Below are 16626 nucleotides of genomic sequence, written 5' to 3'. Positions count from 1 at the left end.
CAAAAAGCAATAATGCTATATATAACAAAAGAAATTGGTTGGATATCAAAAAATGAAGAAAGCAAAGCAAAAAAGCAAAAACAATTCGTTTATTACACAAGTGAATATACTAAAAATTTGTTCAATAATGTAAATTTATTTATTTTCTTAAAGTTTATAATATATAATGTATATATTATACATATACGTGCATAATATATATATATATGTATATATATATATGTATATATATGTATATATATGTATATATATGTATATATATATATGTACATATATATATATATATAACATACATGAACTGTTTTTTTTTGGTTCAAAAACTATTAGATTTATTTTATATGCGCGTTATGCCAAAAAACGAATAAAGAAAATAGTATGAATAAATTATATACAAATATATATTATAATATTTATACATGTATAAATATAGTTAAATTATATTAACATACGTTCATATAATAACGTATTATTTTTATTGTATACATTTATATGTACCGTTTGCTGTCATATATTGCGATGCACTTTACTTCGTGTTAAGTTGACACAGAATATATGCCCTTTTTTTTTTTTTTTTTATTGATTTTGCTATTTTGCTATTTTTCTATTTTGCTATTTTGTTATTTTTCTATTTTGCTATTTTTCTATTTTGTTATTTTTCTATTTTGCTATTTTTCTATTTTGTTATTTTTCTTTTTTGCTATTTTTCTATTTTGCTATTTTTTTTTTTTTTTTTTTTTTACAGTTTTTATATCTTTTGTTGCTTTCATTTCTTTCGTTGTTTTTATATCTTTTATTGTTTTCATTTCTTTGGTTGTTTTTATATCTTGTTGGTTTTAATTCTTTGGTTTTATTTTTATAATTTAATTTTTCTTTTATTTTTTCTATTTTTCCATTACTCTAGATTTACATTGTTTTATTGTATATATCACTGTACAAATTGATTATATGTATTCATAAATACATAACATTACAGCTACCGCGTGCCAACCATTTTTCGTTGTACATAAAAGAAATATATGAATGTAGAAGTACGTACATAAAAGTTTATATATATTTATGTACATATATACGTATATGTACATGTAACTATTTAAAACAATATATCTGCTAGCTGCTTAGTTCTACCACCTTCCCGCGTAATATTATTAGCGTTTATATTTTTTGTTTTTTTATTTTAAGATATTAATATATAATACATTCATTTCGTACGTATATTATATGCATGTTTTATTAATAGACGACTATAACAAGAATTCGTACTACGTTAGTACAATATATGTATGTATATATATGTATATATTTCTTGAATTCTTATAATGCGCGCACGTATAAAGCATTTGTATACGTACGTATGTATATTTGTACGTATGTACATGTATATATTTATTTGTTTATACAACATATATGCATAAGTAAAAATTTTTGGATATAAGGGGCCATATTTGGCGTAACGAATTTCATCATTAACATGTACATTCGGCGCTTTTTAAGCAGTTACTAGGAAGAAAAAAACTGCTAAACGTTTATATAATGCATAAAGGAAAATAAAAAAAAATAAACGAGGGGGGTACAATAAAAAAAAATATATGAGCTAACCACATTTTATAGTTACAAAACAAATATATGTATACTTGTACATAATATGCATATAATATATATATATATATACATACATACATATGTTTAGCAAATTATATAGCGCATAATTTTGTATATAGTGAAAACATAATATTACGCTTATGCGCTAAGCGCACGAATATATACAAGAATGTACTTCATACGTCCATACAGCACGTATATATACATTTAAATATATACATATATATACATACATATGTACATATATATACCTTCAGACGCATAATACTAGTAAGATGCCAATGAACGTATATAAAAAAAATATATATGTGTAGGCTACCCCCATGGCTGTTTTTGTATGAACAATTTAGGAAAAACTGTATTATATATAACAGTTTTTTATTGAAATTTGCTGTATTTAAAAAAAATGAATAAAAATAAAATTATCACAAATTTGTTTTGAGTAATTGCGAGTAAGAAATATAAAGCAAATTTCGGGCATAAAAGCAAAACGCAGAAGGAAAAAGGCAATAAATAAAATTATTCGATTATATATTATTTATATATATATATATATATATATGTATGTATATATTTGTATATATATGTACATATATGTATGTATGTATGTATTTATAAGTTTACATATTATTCATATATGTACAATATTATACCTCGAAGCAGTACTAATTTCTTTTTATTTGTATGCCGTTCACTCCAAAAAAAAAAAAAAAAAAAATAAAATAAAATAAAATAAAAAAAAATAAAATAAAATAGTGAAATATAGTGTAATGTAAATAAATATGATGAAATATAAGGCATTACAATGTAATATAAAATAATTTCATCAATTGAAAGATAACTTAACAAAAATAAACGAATCCAAAAAATGAAAAATTTAAGAGCAATATGAAATAATATCAGTCATGGCGACCCCGTACCGCTTAAAGTTAATGATGGAGGAAATGTACTCATCCGAAAAAATGAGTTGATTGAAAATCAAAAGTGTCAAAATAGAGCAAATGTATGTACGTATGTATATATATATATATATATATATATATATATATATTTATATTTATATTTATATATATATTTATATTTATATTTATATTTATATTTATATATATATATATATATATATTTATATATATATATATATATATATATATTTATATTTATATTTATACTTGTACACATTATACATTTTGACCTAGAAAAGTATACACGCGGTTGCTGAAGGAATTTGCCCTTTTTTTTTTTTTTTTTTTTTTTTTTTTTTTTTTTTTTTTTTTTTTACCATCATCACTGTTCGCAATATGTGCGCTTAAATAATTTATTTTGCAAGTATTCACATGAGATACGTATTTGATTAATCGTTAACCTCCTTCGAAGGGAGCTAGCGATTATTATACAAGCTCATAGTAATTTATGATCTTTTTCTTTTAAAATATTCCAAATAATAAATATATAAAATTTGAATAACCTAAATTTTATGCGATAATACATATGCTGCATATGTTTGTTCATATATATATTATACGCACATAAATAATATATATGTATACATGCATATATATATATATGCACACAACCGGATCGCACTATTTATATGCATTAATGCGTTACATGGGGTGTTCGCGCGTGTTTGAAGCAATATATAGCATTATATATATGCAAAATAAGGGGTGGGAAAAAAAGAAAAATAAATAAGAAAAGGTATACAAAGAAAGGGAAAGCACAAATCAACTCAATATTCCTCATTATTCACATGACTGTGTACATGTACGTGTACACACACTACATGCGAGCTTTTTGCAAAAGCAGTAAAATTTTTTTTTTTAAGTTCTCTTAGCGTTTGAATCAACACACTGAAGAAACTTTTAATGCGTGTATAATGACTATATTAACAGGAGAGTATTTCGTACGAATGAATTCTTTGCTTTTAATTATCAAATATGCAAGGAAAATATATATATTTTGTTGAAATTTAATGGGAACGTGTAAATATATTTATAATATATATATATATATATATATATACATATACATATATGTATATACATATATATACATATATATATATATATATATGTATACGTAACTTTCAGCAAAAACTGATGTACTATGCAAAATAATAAAGGGGGGAAATTTGTCTGCGTATATGAACGTATGATATAGGAATTATAAATGTATGTTTGTATGTACGTATGTATGTACATACACTTGCTTTAACACGCTTGTGTAAACTGCTGTACATTAACACAGAATAAAACATAATCAGTAATAAAAAAATATTCTGTTACTCGAACTGTTTAAATTTAATCTCTCAACTATGATCAAAAAATTCTGAACAATACAGGTAATTCTAGCGGTAATATGAAATTTTTTTTTTTTTTTTTCCTTTTTTTCTCCTCTTCCTCCTTTACGTTTGTAATTTTTATTTAAAATAGTCAAACTTTTTAAACGTCTTCTAAGGGCAAGCCACTTTTACGCGTTATAACAATAATAACAATAATAACAATAATTACAATAATAACAATAATAACAATAATAACAATAATTACAATAATTACAATAATTACAATAATGAATAATTATCTCCTACTAGAAAAAAGCAAATATTGGTAATATGGCAAAATTAACGTATAATTTTGCATATTAACATGTACACATATGTACATATATATATTCATATACGTACATATTAAATGTATGTACTCTCTTATCTTGCTTAACTTTGTTACTGCGCTTTTTTAAAAATAAACATGTACTCCCGTTTTTCTCATCAGATTCTTATGGAATGTTTGCAATTGATGAATTTATGTTTACACGTAATTCCATTCCTTCCAAACGAAACGAAACGAAACGAAACAATCTTATATCACATTATATCATTATATCATTAGAAATGTTTTTGTTTTTGTTTTTGTTTTTTGTTATTTTTTGTACATGTACATATATATATATATATATATATATATATATATATATATATATACTTAGACCTAATAACATAAACGTAAGAACATATTTTACAAAAATTAGCTTAATTTTATAAATAATCAATCAGTCGAAAATATAAAATTCTCCTTTTCGAATTAACATTAATATATATGTACGTTCTACGATTACTTTAAATTTTTTTTAGAATTTTTCTCTCTCCTTTTATGCATTAACTGTTCATATTATATGCAATTTTTATGTATGTAAAAATTTAAGCTTTATGTCGATACCAAATGGTACCAACTTGTATGTATTTACAGCGATATTCAAAATTCATATAAACGAATCCCTGAGCGTGTGCCTATACGCATAAAAATTAAATAAATGTATAAACATATTGTATGTACAAATTATGTTCGTACATTTTATATATGTACATTTATTTATGTATATTTATATATTGTGGAGAGAAAAAAAGAATATGCATTGGATGAGCTGGCTTTTTTCCTAATGTTTATTACAGGTATAAAAGTCAAATAAATTATAGATATGCTTTAATTTTTTTTTTATTTTTTTTTTTCGCTTTCTTGTAAAAATAGTACATAACTGAAAGTTATATGGCAATTTTGCAATTATCTTTTTTCGCATGTCGTTATTATATCATTTTGTTGTTATTTTATTTTTTGTAAATAAAGAAAAGTTTGTTCTTTCCAAGAAAATAAATATATTCATGTACGTACATATGTACGTACATACGTATGTATGTATGTATGTACATATGTACGTATGTACGTTAGTACATGTATATTTACAAACATATATATTATATGCATAGCGACGAATGAATTTTTAAAATTGTCTCTAATTTGGTTACTGATATGAAGAGAAAAAAAATGCAGAAATGGTAAGAAACGCGCAAAATGTGCCTATGCATTTGCAAATGTGCGTATATATTAAAGAATGCATGTGTTGGCGTATATCTATGTCTGTGCTATTACGGGTTTATATTTTATGATTTCGTGCATTTCCTGCGTTTAGAATAATCGCATAAACACGTACATGTATATATATATATATATATATATATATGTATGTACGCACGTACATTTTAGCATTATTTGCTGACATGTGTTCTTGCATCCACCTAATGGCCATTTATCCCTTTTGCATTTCAGGGGAAGTTTAAGAAAACCAAAAAGATACTAAAATTGAAAAGAGTAATAAACCCCAATGATAGTAGAATAAAACAAAACAAGGAAAAACAAGTAAAAAATAATAATAATAATAATAGTAACAGTTATAAAGATGGGAAAAAAATAAAGCAAGTTGCCCCAATTGACAGCAATTTATTTTTTAATTATAATGAGAATCTAAGTCCACCATATAACATAATACTTGATACGAATTTTATTAATTCAAGTATACAATATAAAATTGATATTATTAAAGGATGTTCAGAATTGTTATTAGCCAAATGTAATATTTACGTAACTGACTGTGTTGTAGCAGAAATGGAAAAGCTAGGTCAACGTTTTTCACTTGCATTAAAATTGCTCAAGGACCCCAGATATAATAGATTAACATGTACACATAAAGGCACATATGCAGATGATTGTATTGTTAACCGAGTTACTGAAAGTCGTTGTTATATTATTGCAACGAATGACAAAGATTTAAAAATAAGATTACGAAAAATACCTGGAGTGCCAATTTTATATGCCAAAAATTTCAAGTACAGAATTGAAAGACTTCCTGACAATATTATGATATAATGATATTACGATGTAGTGATATTAACGTGCATATAAATTTAAGCAGAATATTAATTTGTTCATAATTTGTGGGATGTAAAAATACACATCTACCTTGGTACATTCCCATTTTACATAGCATATTGAAGCAATTTAATACCTTAAAAAAGAAAAAAAAAATGGCAGCAGGGAATGCTACAATATTATGTATAATATGAAGTGTGATATATATATGTATACATTCTGGTGTACTCTTATTTGCTTTTTTCGTTTCATGGTAATAATTTATATTTACCATTTGCTTTTTATATGTAACCCCTACACCCCTATATATATATATGTTCCGTATACTGCTCCTATTAGTTATATATTATATGGTTTAAAAAAAAAAAAAAAAAAAGAAAAAAACATTTTGGGTAATAAATACCAGAATTAATGGTACTATTTTTTTAATTTGTCAAGTTATTCCACAATATCAAATCTTATTTGTTGTAGCAAAAAAAATAAAATAAAATAAAATAATAAAAAAAAACTCGAAATATTTATACGATGTGAAAATCAATTCAGCAAAAAAATAAACGAGTTAAACAATAAAGAAAGAGAAAAAAAAAAAAAAAAGAATATCTTAAAATAGGCAAACAAAAAATGAAAAGCAAACTTGAAAGGGCGTAAAATAAAATACAACATAATATAACTAGCCAAAAAAATTTATATTAACCGTTCAGGCAAAATGGGGTATAATAGTATCCAAACTTTAAAAAAAAAAAAAAAATAATAATAATAATGCTGAATAATCTTTCGGTTAAGGGTTAATCGACTTGTCACATACGTACATATATATATATACACATATATATGTACGCTGCAAATCCATACATGTAACATGCTCAATGAACATTGTCAAAGTTAGTACAATTTACTATAGCGCTGAAAAAAGTCCTCACATCGTATGAAAAAAAAATAACTTAATTCGAAAGAAGTAAAACATGAACTTGTAAGCTCAAGACTTATTGCATCCCTTACAGGAAAAAGGAACATCCAATTTATCCTGAATCATTCAGGACATCCAATTTATCCTGAATTATTCAGGTGATTATATCTTAAAAATATTTCATTTACGTTTTCCTAAAAAAAAAAAAATAAATAACAGCATTTTATATATGCGATATTATAAGGAAGCTGCAATTTAAAAATTTCACATCGTAATATGGAACGTATAATTTATTATTTTGATTTTTCTTTTTTCATATTTACATTTGCAATTTGCAATTTGCAATTTGCATTTTTTTTTTTTTTTTTCTTTTTTTTTTTCCATTTCCTCTTTACTTCAACAAGCACGGGATGTAATTTGCTTATAGCGCTGCTAACAATTTTATAATTTTTTTTTTCGTTCCACGGATCACTGAAAAGCATATTTGTCCCTATAAATGAACAACAGTCAATACCTCCGTTGGAAATGGTACCTGTATGCACGTAAAAAAATATGATATGCTTGAGACTGTATATTACTTTATTGGGTAATACATGTATGTGTAAGCATGTGTACATATATTCATCAAGCTCCTGGGGACCATGAAACGGAAGCAATATACATTTGGTTCGAATGCATAATAAGCATAATGTTTAGCATTGTTATGAGTAGGGGGTGAGGGGGACAAAATAAAGGTATGAAAAATAAAATGTACATATGTATATGGGCATGTGTATATGCATATGTATATACACATGCACCTATGAATCATACGCCACAACGCCCGACACAACCTACATTTATAGTCGAAGTAGTTCCTATTTCCTATCGAAAGAGTATTTGTTATGCAAGTGCCTGAACGGAAAATATTATAACTTCCAATATGCATAGTCTTATTTGTATTATTTATTATCATGACATTATCTTCAAATAAATTATGATGACCTATGTATATTTTTGCATTGTTCGAAATAAAAGTTGAACCAGGGAATAATATATTACCACTACCTATAGTTACATTTTTACTTAATTGAACAATAACAGAAGATTTTATATTACACTCTTTTTGGACATGTTCATTCTGTTCCTTCGTAGTACTCATCCTTGAATTTTTACAAGAATGATCAATTGATGATAATACTAAATCGTCTTCATTCTTTTTATAAATATTTTTAAAAAGTAATTTTGAAATATATGTATCTATTCGACCCCAATTTCTTTTTAAAGCTGAACAATTTTTTGCTTTTTTTGAATAAAAAGAAATAATATAATCCAAAAATAATTTTAAAATGTGATTTTTATTTTTTTCGTTATATCTGTAATTCCTTTTTTCCCATAAAATCTTCATCAATTTTTTTTTGTGATTACTATGTGTTAAATGCTTCCAATTTTTTTTTTTTTGTTTTTTCGAATTGTTCCTTTGTATACTACACATTTGCATCATTATTATTATCATCTTTTTTATCATCATTGTTACCATTGTCTTTCCATTTTTGTGTAAAACTTTTATTGCTTTTTTTTTATTATCTCCTTTGTGTTTATACATCAGTTCATCAGACTTTCTAACATATTTAAACAAGTAATCTATTGCACTTCTTTTAAGGCAATACTTTTTTGGTACTGTTCTGAGCATATACTCCATCTCCTTGGGTTCCTTTAGTAGGTCTACAAAGAAAGTGCAAAGAAATAAAATGAAGATATGTAAGAAAAAAAAAAAAAAAAGGAGCAACAAGACGATACTAATGAACAAGGGAATTATATGTTCGTTGCTATATATGCAGAACGAAGTCATGTTTTATTCTGTACGTGTAATCGCTTCTCATTCAAAGGAGTTGAAGTGCATATTTACTCACTAGTCGAAAACAGGAATGAAGTTGGGGAGGACGAACATCCTCGCGTGTGTAAGTACGCACGTAGATATGTATATGCACATGTATAAGTACGCACGTAGATATGTATATGCACATGTATAAGTACGTACGTGGATATGTATATGCACATGTATAAGTACGTACGTGGATATGTATATGCACGTATACATATACTAATGCATGTGCTTTTTTAGGAGTAACAAATGCAATAACACAAGCAATTGAAGTGGCAAGTTTAGTAGTGTACAACCTTTTGCAAAACTTTAACTTGCACCCTTGCAAGCTTGTCATTCAGTGTTTTGTACCTTTTTTATTTTTATCTCTTTTTTTTTTTTTTGTAGTTTTTTTTCCTTTAGTCTTTCTTTTTTGTTTTTATTTAATACACATTATTAGCGCATTTACGTTTTCCTCTTTCGTTTTACCTTTTTTGCTTATCTCTCTATTAATTTTTATGAAAGATAAAAAATACATGGATGACTTTGTCTGCTCATGGAGAACATTTATTCCTAGGTTGTGTACACTCTTGACGTAGGACCACAGGGGGGACTCGCCTATTGCCGTGTGGTGTTCACATGATCTACGACGACTACTACTACTATTACTACTACTACTATTACTACTACTCCTTTTACTACTACTCCTTTTACTACTACTCCTTTTACTACTACTCCTTTTACTACTACTCCTTTTACTACTACTCCTTTTACTACTACTCCTTTTACTACTACTCCTTTTACTACTACTCCTATTATTATTACTCCTATTACTATTACTACGATTTTTATTATTACTTGGACTGTTATTACTACGTCCGTTGTTACTACTGTTACCACTGCAATTGCCACTACTATTATTACTACTATTACTACTACTGTTACTACTACTGTTACTACTACTGTTACTAATACCTTTAATGTTGTTGAACAGAAAAGTAGTAGTGGTAGTAGTAGTAATGTTGGTGCACCCCATTTCGCCCTCTATTAGGGTACTCTGGCTGCATTCTAAATGACCTTTTTGTTTGCTATGCAAATTGTAAAGGTCCTTGGTAGGATTTGTTTCACTATTTGTTGATACACATCTAAAACTTAATAAGTTAGTGTCCGTATATTTATTTAATGTATCTACCCTTTTTTTTTTGTTTGTATTAAATTTTTTGAATATGATACTACCCAGCTTTGTATTGTTTTCTGTCTTTAATTTTTTAAACTTGAATATGTACTCACTTAGGGAGTTCACTCTTTTATAGGGGTTTAACTGCTCGCTTTTAATGGATTTGTTAGACAAGTTAGACAGATCAGAAGCAATGGATACGTCTGATGCACTGGACGAGCGTGAAGTGTTTGAATAGTTTGTAGACGTTTTAACCGAAACTAAGCCTAACAAGCTGTTTGACTTCCTACCAACACTGCTCAATGTAGGTGATAAATCCAAGTTAGATTTTGTAGTTCCATTCTTGGCAGTGCTTTGGCTTCTATTTATACGCCTATCCAAATTTAACGAAAGTAACTTTACATATTTGTCGCTACTCATTTTTTTTTAAATCATGTATAATTTGGCTTTTAACGTAAGAAAAAAAAAAAAAAAAAAAAAAAAAAACAAAATTTCGTACTCATTTTTTTATTAACATATTTGCTGATCCAAAAAAAAAAAAAAAAAAAATTTAGAAAGAAGCTACAAAGATAGATACATAAACCTGGTTCCTCCATTTTAGATGAAAATAAAAACAAAAATAAAAGAACAAAAATAAAAGAAGAACAAAAATAAAAGAACAAAAATAAAAGAACAAAAATAAAAGAACAAAAATAAAAGAACAAAAATAAAAGAACAAAAATAAAAGAAGAACAAAAGCAAAAATGAGGTTAAATGTAGCTGTGGTAATTCAAAATGAACGCACGAAAAAGGAATAAGATATATGTTGTTTTGTCCAAACACATACACACAAACACACAAAAAAAAAAGGAAAAAAAAAAAAATATGAACAACTGAATGATTAAGCGAACGAGTAAGCGATGAACAAGTGGCCAATTTCCTTACGTGTCAAAAATAATGTGTGCGTTTACACAAAAGGGGTAAAGTAAAAATAGATATAAATTAAAGTAGCTGTTTAAGGGCATTTTTTCTAAAGTATTTGCCGTAGGTACGCTTAACAAAAACTCCAGTACATGCAGATATGTCTACATATGTATATACATATACATATATATATATATATATATATATATATATATATATATATATATATATATATATATATATAATATATATATATAGATATATACTCATATGAGCATATACATACAAATTCGCATATTTGAACACGTAGACATTTATTCGTACGAGTTAGTGTCTTTATAGTCAAAATAATGGTAAAATAAAAAATTTTGAAAAAAATTATCACTACATTTGGCACAGCTATTAGTTTTATTTCAAAACTTTCTTTTTCCATTTTTTTCCTCCATTATCCAGTATTAGTTAGTCTACCCAATATTATTCAAAGAAGCCCCTACAACACAATAAAACAAAATTTGGAGCGTCGGAAGACTTGCTTCTAGTAGAGTATTATTATAGGTGTATATAAGACCATGTCTTGTATATATTCGAATAACAAGTGATCACAACCCTGACGCTTTGTTCAAGTATAAATGAATATACCCTCAAACCCATACGCACACACCCACATACACTCATACATATACACAAATATACACACACACACTCATACGTATACACAAATATACACACACACACTCATACGTATACACACATATACACACACATATACACACATATACACACATATACACACATATACACACACATATACACACATATACACACATATACACACATATACACACACATATACACACATATACACACACATATACACACATATACACACATATACACACACATATACACACATATACACACATATACACACATATACACACACATATACACACACATATACACTCTTACATTTAGATCTATATGTGTAGATAAAACCAACATTTAAATACTCGTATTGAAGGAACCTTTACTTTGTTGCTTACACGTTTAAATAGAATGCTAAATTCTCTTTATTATAAAATAGAATGATGAAAAGAATTTGTGCTAAACAAAACCTTTAAAAAAAAAGTAAAATCTGTGTAGGTATAAAAAAAAAGCACAATAGTGAGGATCTACTCATGTTAATTCAAGTTAACACAAGAGATGTTCAAAAATGGGAAAAGATATTTATTGTTACTGCAAAGATAAAATGCATATAACGAATAGTGAGCTGACAATACGGGTGCAAAATTGCAAAACTTATTTGTGTTTCTCTACGATTGTCAAATCGTTAGAACAAGAAAAAAAGTGGTACCAGAATAGTATGTCATTCACACGCACTCACATATATATATATATATATATATATATACATAAACAAACATACAACTGCGAATTAAAAAGAAAAAAAAAAAAAAAAAAAACAACTAACCACCAACAAGCAAACAAACAAATGTTGTTAGGTGGGCAACATGGTATTATTTTATAAAAGTACTTATACCTTTTTAATACATTATATACAATAAACAATTTTGATTTGACGTTACTGGGGTCATTACATCAACATATATATGGTTGGACATGTACCTTTCATTTCGACCTTTTCAAAGCAATTTTATCTTTTGCTCTAATCTTCTCTCTGCGTATTTCACATTTATTTCGCATTTATTTCGCATTTATTTCTCATTTATTTCGCATTTATTTTGCATTTATTTCGCATTTATTTTGCATTTATTTCGCATTTATTTTGCATTTATTTCGCATTTATTTTGCATTTATTTCGCATTTATTTTGCATTTATTTCGCATTTATTTTGCATTTATTTCGCATTTATTTCGCATTTATTTCGCATTTATTTTGCATTTATTTCGCATTTATTTCGCATTTATTTTCTATTTTTCTTCTCTTTAATTATTTATTCATCCTTGTAAAGAATAAATTTTTACATGTGGGATGAAAAAAAAAAAAAAATTTAGAAAAAAGGATTTTTCATTAAATGAACATTATGTAATTGATATAAAAAAAAGAAAAAAGAAAAAAATGTTTATATGATAAAAAATAAAGGATAAAAAATAGAAAATAAATAAATAAAATAAAATGCAATAATATTAAATAATATAACACTTTAATTGAAAGTTAAAAGGGAAAAAAGTGAAAATAATTTGTTGGCAATATTGTATCAACATTTAAAATCTCATTTCTTAATTCTTTTTTCTTCATCTTTTCTTCGTACATGTATGTACATATTTATAAACATGCATATATAGGTGTACTTTTGGGAATATATATATTCGTATATGCACGTGTACATCTGTATATACATATATATATATATATATATATATATATATATATATATATATATATATATATATATATATGTATACATATATACATGTACAGGCGGCATATGTGTATATACATATTCGTAATTCTCATATATATAAATACACGCAGATAAACGCTAGCACCTTCACTTCATATGTGTTTCTTCTTTAAATAAAGAATCCATTATAGTAAAGAAAGAATATGAACATATAAACGCTTATATGCATATGTATACATACGTATGCATACATACATGTATGATTTTTTTTTTTTTTTAAAGGGTAAATTCTTTAAATGTATTTGCAAGTTTTAAACCTATGAAATCAAACAGTTGATAACGTTCTCAAAAAATACGACATTTTTCAATAAACCAAGGGTACATATACATACACACATATATATATACATGTATATACAAGTACATACATATATACAAGTACATACATATATACAAGTACATACATATATACATATACATACATATATACATATACATACATATATACAATACATACATATATACATATACATACATATATACATACATACATACATATACATACATATATACATGTACATACATATATACAAGTACATACATATATACATATACATACATATATACATGTACATACATATATACATGTACATACATATATACATGTACATGTGTATACATATATATATGTACAGGTAAATGTAAGTGTACATGACGTAAATACCCATACATTTAAAATATATGGCTGCTTGTACTTGATATAAAAATAACTTGCTATTTTATTCTAAGCCTTCATCTTTTGATTTTTCTGAACAAAAAAAAAAAAAAAAAAAAAATTAGCGCATAATTCATGCAAAATATATTAACAGTTCAGGGAGAAATGAAATAGCCAAACATTTAAATAACACACACACACACACACACACACACACAAAAAAAAGTGTTTGCTCGAATTATCGTAGGCCTAAGTAGGTACACTTTTTCAATATTTTTCATTTACACCTTTTCTTATTTTTCATTTTTTCTTTTCCGCGCAACGACGCAGATTTGTTCATGTATTACCCTCTGTTTGATCTCCTTGCAAGTCAGAAGTCCATAAGGTTAAATTATCTCTTAACAACTGCATAATCAACGTAGAGTCCTTATACGAATCTTCACTAACATTGTCGAATTCAGTTATAGCATCATCAAAAGCTCTTTTGGCCATTTCACATGCCTGATGTGGTTGATTTAAAATTTCATAGAAGAAAACAGAATAGTTTAATGCTAAACCTAAACGTATTGGATGTGTTGAAGGTAATTCGTTTTCTGCAATATCAGTAGCTTTTTGATAAGCTTCTTGGGCAAAATTCGATGCTTCTTTCTTTCCTTCATCACATGAAAACTCACTGATGTAACGATAATAATCGCCTTTCATTTTGTAATAAAATACTTTACTCTCACTTTCCGATGTATTTGGTATTAACTTTTTTGTTAGCAAATTTAAAATATCTTGACATATATTATTTAATTCCTCTTCTACTTTCTTTCTATAAGTAGCAGCAACATTCTTATTATGAACATTCGCTTTGCTCATTTCCTTCTGTTCAACACTTGATATAATTCTCCACGAAGCTCTACGAGCACCAACGGCATTTTTATATGCAACAGACTATAAAGAAATGGAATTAATAAAAAAATGAAAAACAAAAAAAAAAAAAAAAAAAATCTTAATGAGTAATATATATATCTATCGTGTATATTTTATCGCAATTTAAATCAAATAAAAATGTAAAAACTATAATGTTCAAAGGACTGGGTAAACAGATACACACTAAATGTAACAAACGTGTTATTGTATATATGCATATATATATATATATATATATGTTATGCATGTGTGCATGCATTCGCCCCCTACCAATAGATTCCTCTCTTCAACTGTTAACTCATCTTTATCGTTATTAACGCACTGCTCCACTAATGTCCTCATCGCATCGGCCATTTCTACACAATTCCAAAAAAATTTTCAAAAAAAAAAGGTTAGTGCAATTAAAAATGAAAAATATATACAATTTTATGAACATTTCAGGTAAAAGGTTAGTGCAGAAATAATTTCGTCAATTTTTTTAAAATGTATTTAAAAATATTATTATAATGCAATGGAAAAAGAAAAATTTCCTTAAACATACAAACAAGGACATTTCTTGTTTTACTAAAAAAAAAAAAAAAGCAGTTCTCTTTTAAAAAATAAACAACACTTTTGTACACATTATTAAAAAGAACAAAAAAATAAAATAAAATTAAATTAAATAATCATTAACCTAGTAGCACTGTGTAATATATTTAAAAATATATGTATCTATGAGTGTACACATAATTAGCCCTTATATAAGTATATATGTGTGTTTGACAAAGATACGTATGCACGAATATGTAATACATCGCATTATATAGCATTATATCACATTAGCTACGATACAGTACGATAACATCATTTGCTCTTTCCCCTTTTATTAAACGTATTATTTATACCATCATATCTCTCGGCTTGCTCGGCTAACTTGGATCGGTATGTACAATCAGATCTTAACTGTTTTAACTCTTCTGCGGTTGCCATTTTTTATATTAGCGTATGTTTACGTACTTGTATATAAATGTACTTGTAAATAAACGTATTTGCATACAGGTAAATGTGTATGTAAGCGTAACTATGTAAATGTTTATACACGTTCACGTTCATATATATATATATATATATATATATGTATATTAAACTTTATTTATTTCTTCTGTTTAATGTTCCTCCTTATATTATAAATGTATATTATTAATATTTTTGTAAAAGCTAAAAACTCCTCAGCCGTATGTATTTTTAAATGCGATTTTGTATCTATTACACTATGTATTACTGTAATCAAAATATAAATAATGTACTCAATAAATGAACATATACATACATAAAAATATATATATAAATATATATATATATATAATATATATATTATAAAAAAAAAAAAAAAAAAATGGAAAAGAAGTTTAAGTCAAGAATCATTAAGAGGAGCCTAAGGCAAAAAAGAAAAAAAATAAAATAAACTTCTATTATGTATGTTTACATGTATACATATACGTATAAATATGCATATATGTATT

The 16626-nt window shown here is 26.0% G+C and overlaps 3 protein-coding genes across 3 annotated transcripts; 1 reads left to right on the top strand and 2 right to left on the bottom strand.

Moving 5' to 3' along the window:
* Window positions 1–5425: 5425 nt before the first annotated feature.
* FCF1 (rRNA-processing protein FCF1, putative) lies at window positions 5426–6296 on the top strand (the record flags this gene model as incomplete). The annotated part of the gene is made up of 2 exons (XM_029003543.1): window positions 5426–5428; window positions 5700–6296. The coding sequence occupies 2 exons, from the start codon at window positions 5426–5428 to the stop codon at window positions 6294–6296; spliced, it is 600 nt and encodes a 199-aa protein (XP_028860479.1).
* A 1050-nt stretch (window positions 6297–7346) lies between these two features.
* Window positions 7347–10646, bottom strand: PmUG01_05033100 (dynactin subunit 6, putative; the record flags this gene model as incomplete). Its single annotated transcript, XM_029003542.1, has 4 exons — window positions 7347–7400; window positions 7530–7738; window positions 8044–8910; window positions 9539–10646. 4 exons carry the CDS (start codon window positions 10644–10646, stop codon window positions 7347–7349), a joined length of 2238 nt encoding a protein of 745 aa, XP_028860478.1.
* Window positions 10647–14273: 3627 nt separating this feature from the next.
* Window positions 14274–16093, bottom strand: 14-3-3I (14-3-3 protein, putative; the record flags this gene model as incomplete). Its single annotated transcript, XM_029003541.1, has 4 exons — window positions 14274–14302; window positions 14557–15145; window positions 15395–15480; window positions 16009–16093. 4 exons carry the CDS (start codon window positions 16091–16093, stop codon window positions 14274–14276), a joined length of 789 nt encoding a protein of 262 aa, XP_028860477.1.
* Between the last annotated feature and the right edge of the window lie 533 nt (window positions 16094–16626).

This window comes from Plasmodium malariae (genome assembly GCF_900090045.1).
Source record: "Plasmodium malariae genome assembly, chromosome: 5".
NCBI lineage: Eukaryota > Apicomplexa > Aconoidasida > Haemosporida > Plasmodiidae > Plasmodium > Plasmodium malariae.
The sequence above is the reverse complement of the archived record's forward strand: the minus strand, read 5'-3'. Positions and strand labels throughout refer to the sequence as shown.